Source organism: Myotis brandtii, unplaced genomic scaffold (assembly GCF_000412655.1).
Source record: "Myotis brandtii unplaced genomic scaffold, ASM41265v1 scaffold2655, whole genome shotgun sequence".
In the NCBI taxonomy this organism is placed as follows: Eukaryota; Metazoa; Chordata; class Mammalia; order Chiroptera; family Vespertilionidae; genus Myotis; species Myotis brandtii.
In genome coordinates, this window is record NW_005360109.1 from 50,080 (window position 1) to 54,217 (window position 4,138).

At 41.6% G+C, this 4,138-nt stretch overlaps 1 protein-coding gene across 1 annotated transcript in view; it reads left to right on the forward strand.

The window, feature by feature from the left end:
- The window catches only part of LOC102250537 (guanylate-binding protein 1-like), a 26,321-nt gene that overhangs the window by 5,653 nt on the left and 16,530 nt on the right, over positions 1-4,138 (forward strand). Inside the window, exon 3 of the mRNA XM_014541196.1 lies at positions 3,176-3,417. Within this exon, the coding sequence (XP_014396682.1) occupies positions 3,176-3,417 (242 nt within the window). The remainder of the gene's footprint in view (positions 1-3,175; positions 3,418-4,138) is intronic.

Sequence of the window (4,138 nt, forward strand, 5' to 3'; positions counted from 1 at the left end):
CTCACCCCCCTGTTGTCTGTGTCCATTGGTTGGGCTTATATGAATGCATACAAGTCCTTTGGTTGATCTCTCCCCCTTACCCCCACCCTCCCCTACCTTCCCTCTGAGGTTTGATGGTCTGATCGATGCTTCTCTGTCTCTGGATCTGTGTTTGTTCATCAGTTTATGTTGTTCCTTATATTCCATAAGTGAGTGAGATCATGTGATATTTATCTTTCTCTGACTGGCTTATTTTGCTTATCAAAATGCTCTCCAGTTCCATCCATGCTGTTGCAAATGGTAAGAATTCCTTCTTTTTCACCGCAGCGTAGTATTCCATTATGTAGATGTACCACAGTTTTTTAATGCACTCATTTGCTGATGGGCACTTAGACTGTTTCCAAATCTTTAAATCTTTGATCTTCCTTTGGTCTTACCCATCTTATCATTTGAACATACATGAGCGTTTCCCACTCTTTGCTGGTAAGTGTTTATTTAACAACCAGCCTCCTGGGGTAGGGAAGTTGAAAAAGCCTTGACTTGTAGTACTTGCCAATAATCTAAATGCGCCCCTCCCCGCCCCCAGCCCCCTCATAGCTGAGTCCAAGTTCCCAAAGTGAAGTCAGGAAACCCAGGGTTTGGAATTTCACAGTCAGCTCACAGTCAGCTTCACAGTGGGCTGGTGTAAGCTGGCTCTAGCACACAACTGGATCTTTCCCTTGAACTTCCCTGTTGTTTAGTTCTTGATTTTGATTTACTATGAATTCGTATGGTCAATCTCAATTTGTGCTTTAGTTTCCTCATTGGTAACATGGAGATAGTTATAAATTTATCCTACAGCATTGTACTAGATAAGGTAATGTAGACTGCCTTGTGTATAGTAAGTGCTCAGACCACACTATCCCAGACAGAATGCTTAATTTCAACATCAGCCTGGAAGCTCGCCCAGAGGGTGTCTGCGGAAGGGCCATGCAGCAGAACTCCAGACCCACAGAGGGGTCTGAGCAGATCACCCAGCAGTGAATCTGAGGGTCGGATTATTCTCTGAAAGAACTTTCAGCAGAGAGCAGGTTGGGGGCCAGACAGTGTGCCCTAGGAAAGAGGCGCCACCCTCCCCACCTCCCACAAAGAGGAGGCGCCCCCTCCCCCACTTGTGGAATGACTCTGAGCTGGAAATCTGCCCCTGGGGACTGGACATCTGGCCTGGTGGAAGCCTAGGCAGACGCCTCCTAGCAAGAACCAGCTGTGCTGAAAGATTAGAGAGCCAAGCAGGGCTGGGGTGTTTTTGTTTGTTTGTTATCCCCTCCTGTTTGAGGTAGGGACAAGGGGGTGCCAGTGACACAGGCAGAGCTGAGGCATTAGGAGGAGAGGAAGTGCCTGCCTATCCCTTCTACAAGCTAAGAGCACCACCCCCGACACCAGTCTGTTTAAATCATACTAACCAGGACCACTCCCCACAGAGTCCAGTTCGCTGGGGAAAGGGAGAGCAGTCCTGAAGCTGACTCAGCCCCTGGGCTAGGGAGGCCCCGCTCACCGACTACATGGGGTTCTGCCCTGCAGGGCTTCGGTCAGGTTGCCCAGGGCCAGGCAAGGACAGCAACTCACCAGAGAACTGCCAGGGAGGCCGGAGGCCACACACCAAGTGGCCAGATTGAATAACATTGGAGTAAAATCCAGCAAGCTTCACAAATAGCAAATGTAAAAGTTTTTTTGTTTTTGGGGGGTTTGGTTTTTCTTTCTCTTTTATCTCTCTCTTTTTTTTCATATTCTCTTATTGTTATCTTTCATTTCAGTCTATTTTTTTCTCTTTCTCTTTTCTTTTATGAAATTTTTAATTTAATTTTTTTCCTTTCTCTTTTCTTACCCAGTTTTCTTTTCCTATTCTATATTTTATTTTATTCATTATTATTGGCCCGGTGCATGAAATTGTGCACAGGTGGGGTCCCTCGGCCTGGCTGGTGATCGGACCAATCGGGGCTGTGGGAGGTTGGTCGGCAAGGGGGAGGGACCGCAAGAGATTGGCTATGGGAGCACACTGACCACCAGGGGGCAGCTCTTGCATTGACCATCTGCCCCTGGTGGTCAGTGTGCATCATAGTGACTGGACAACGGGTCATTCGGTTGTTCGGTCGCTTAGGCTTTTATATAGATAGATCTTTACTTTTTTAAAATATTATAAATTTATTCATTATTTTCTACCTTTTATTTTTATTTATTTATTTATTTATTTTTAAATATTTTTTAAATATATTTTTTTTTTGATTTTTTTACAGAGGGGAAAGGAGAGGGATAGAGAGTTAGAAACATTGATGAGAGAGAAACATTGATCAGCTGCCTCCTGCACACCCCCTACTGGGGATGTGCCCACAACCAAGGAACATGCCCTTGACTGGAATTGAACCTGGGACCTTTCAGTCCGCAGGCCAACGCTCTGTCCACTGAGCCAAACCAGTTAGGGCAAGATAGTGGATATTTATTCAATTTAGAATTCATGGTTCTCATAAACTTAAGTCAATGGTTGCTCTGTGAAGTTAGCTTATCTCTAAATTCAAAGTATAGTAGTAGACTAAATTGGATAGTAAGCAAAATATAGATAAAAAGTTTAAATGAGGAAACAGTTTATCAGTTCTTGAAAAGTAAGATAGTAGATTAATACAAAGTGTAAATAAAACATTCTCTGAAATTATAGCAATTGAAACTTTAGTAGAAAAATACTTTTAATATTTAAAATGACCATTGCACATAAGTAATTGTCTCACAAGCTTTTAATATTATGTTAGTACAACTGGATTATAAGGGTATTTCTTCTATTATAGCAATAATGAAAAAATATTCTTATGGCTAATTAGTTGTTAAAACAAGAGCCCCAAATATCCTTTTAATTTTTGTCACTTTGTCTTAGTTTTTGTTTTTATAGTTAAAACAATTAGGACACTTCCCAGGCCAATGATTTCTTCTTTGCAAATTTGAGTTATATCTCTAAGTCTATATTCTTTTAAAGGTTCCGTCAGAAAATGTATCAAAATGATTAAAATGTATTTAGCTTTTATTGTTTTTTAATGGCAATTCTGTATTGTTACCTTCAATACAGAATTTCTGAGTAATTTGAGGCATTCCTTTTGCTGACGTTCTGTTTAGTCTCAGCCAATAGAATATAGTACAAACTTACTCTCTTTTCTTTAATTAAACTTTTTAGTAAGTTCCTGGAGACGTGCTGATGACAGGAAAGATGACCGGGCAGAAGAGCGGGATGTTCCTCGTCGTGTTCCTCCTCCAGCTCTTTCAAGAGATCGAGAAAGAGACCGAGACCGGGAAAGAGAAGGTGAAAAAGAGAAGGCCTCGTGGAGAGCTGAGAAAGATAAGGAATCTCTTCGTCGTACTAAAAATGAGACTGATGAAGAGGTGTTTCTGTTTTTGGGGGATATATTCCTAGAAGTGGTATTACTGGGTCAAATGGAAGTTCCATTTTTAATTTTTTGAGGAAACACCATACTGTTTTCTGTTTTCCACAGTGGCTGCACCACTCTGCATTCTCACCAGCAGTGAAGGAGGGTTCCTCCCCTGCCCCCCCCCCCCCCCCCCCCCCCCCCCCCAACTGTTTGTACCTCACAGTTGGCACACACCTCTCTGCTTATTCACCATGCTGCAACCAATGACCAAGGGCATTGGAGTCAGGTGCAAATCCTGGCTGCCACTGGCCAATTCTATAACTTGGAACACAAAGTTTAAAAATACTGAGTCTCTATTCATTCTCATATATATGAGATAAAAATACTTATATTGAATAGTTAGAGGGGGAAATGAGATAATAGAAATATATTAATTGAGCATAGTGGCTTGTGTTAATTTCTGGGTTCTCTGTTCTGTTCCACTGGTCTATACCTCTTCTTGTGCCAGTACCAGGCAGTTTTGAGAACAGTAGCTTTGTAGTATAGCTTGGTATCTGGTATTGTGATCCTCCTAACATTGTTCTTTTTTCTCAAGATTGATGCAGCTATATTTGGTCTTTTTATATTCCAGATGAATTTTTGGATAGTTTTTTCTAGGTCTTTGAAGTATGCCATTGGTTTTTTAATGGATTGAATTTATAGATTGCTTAGGGTAGTATGAACATTTTAATGATGTTGATTCTACCAATCCATGAACATGGTATATTCTT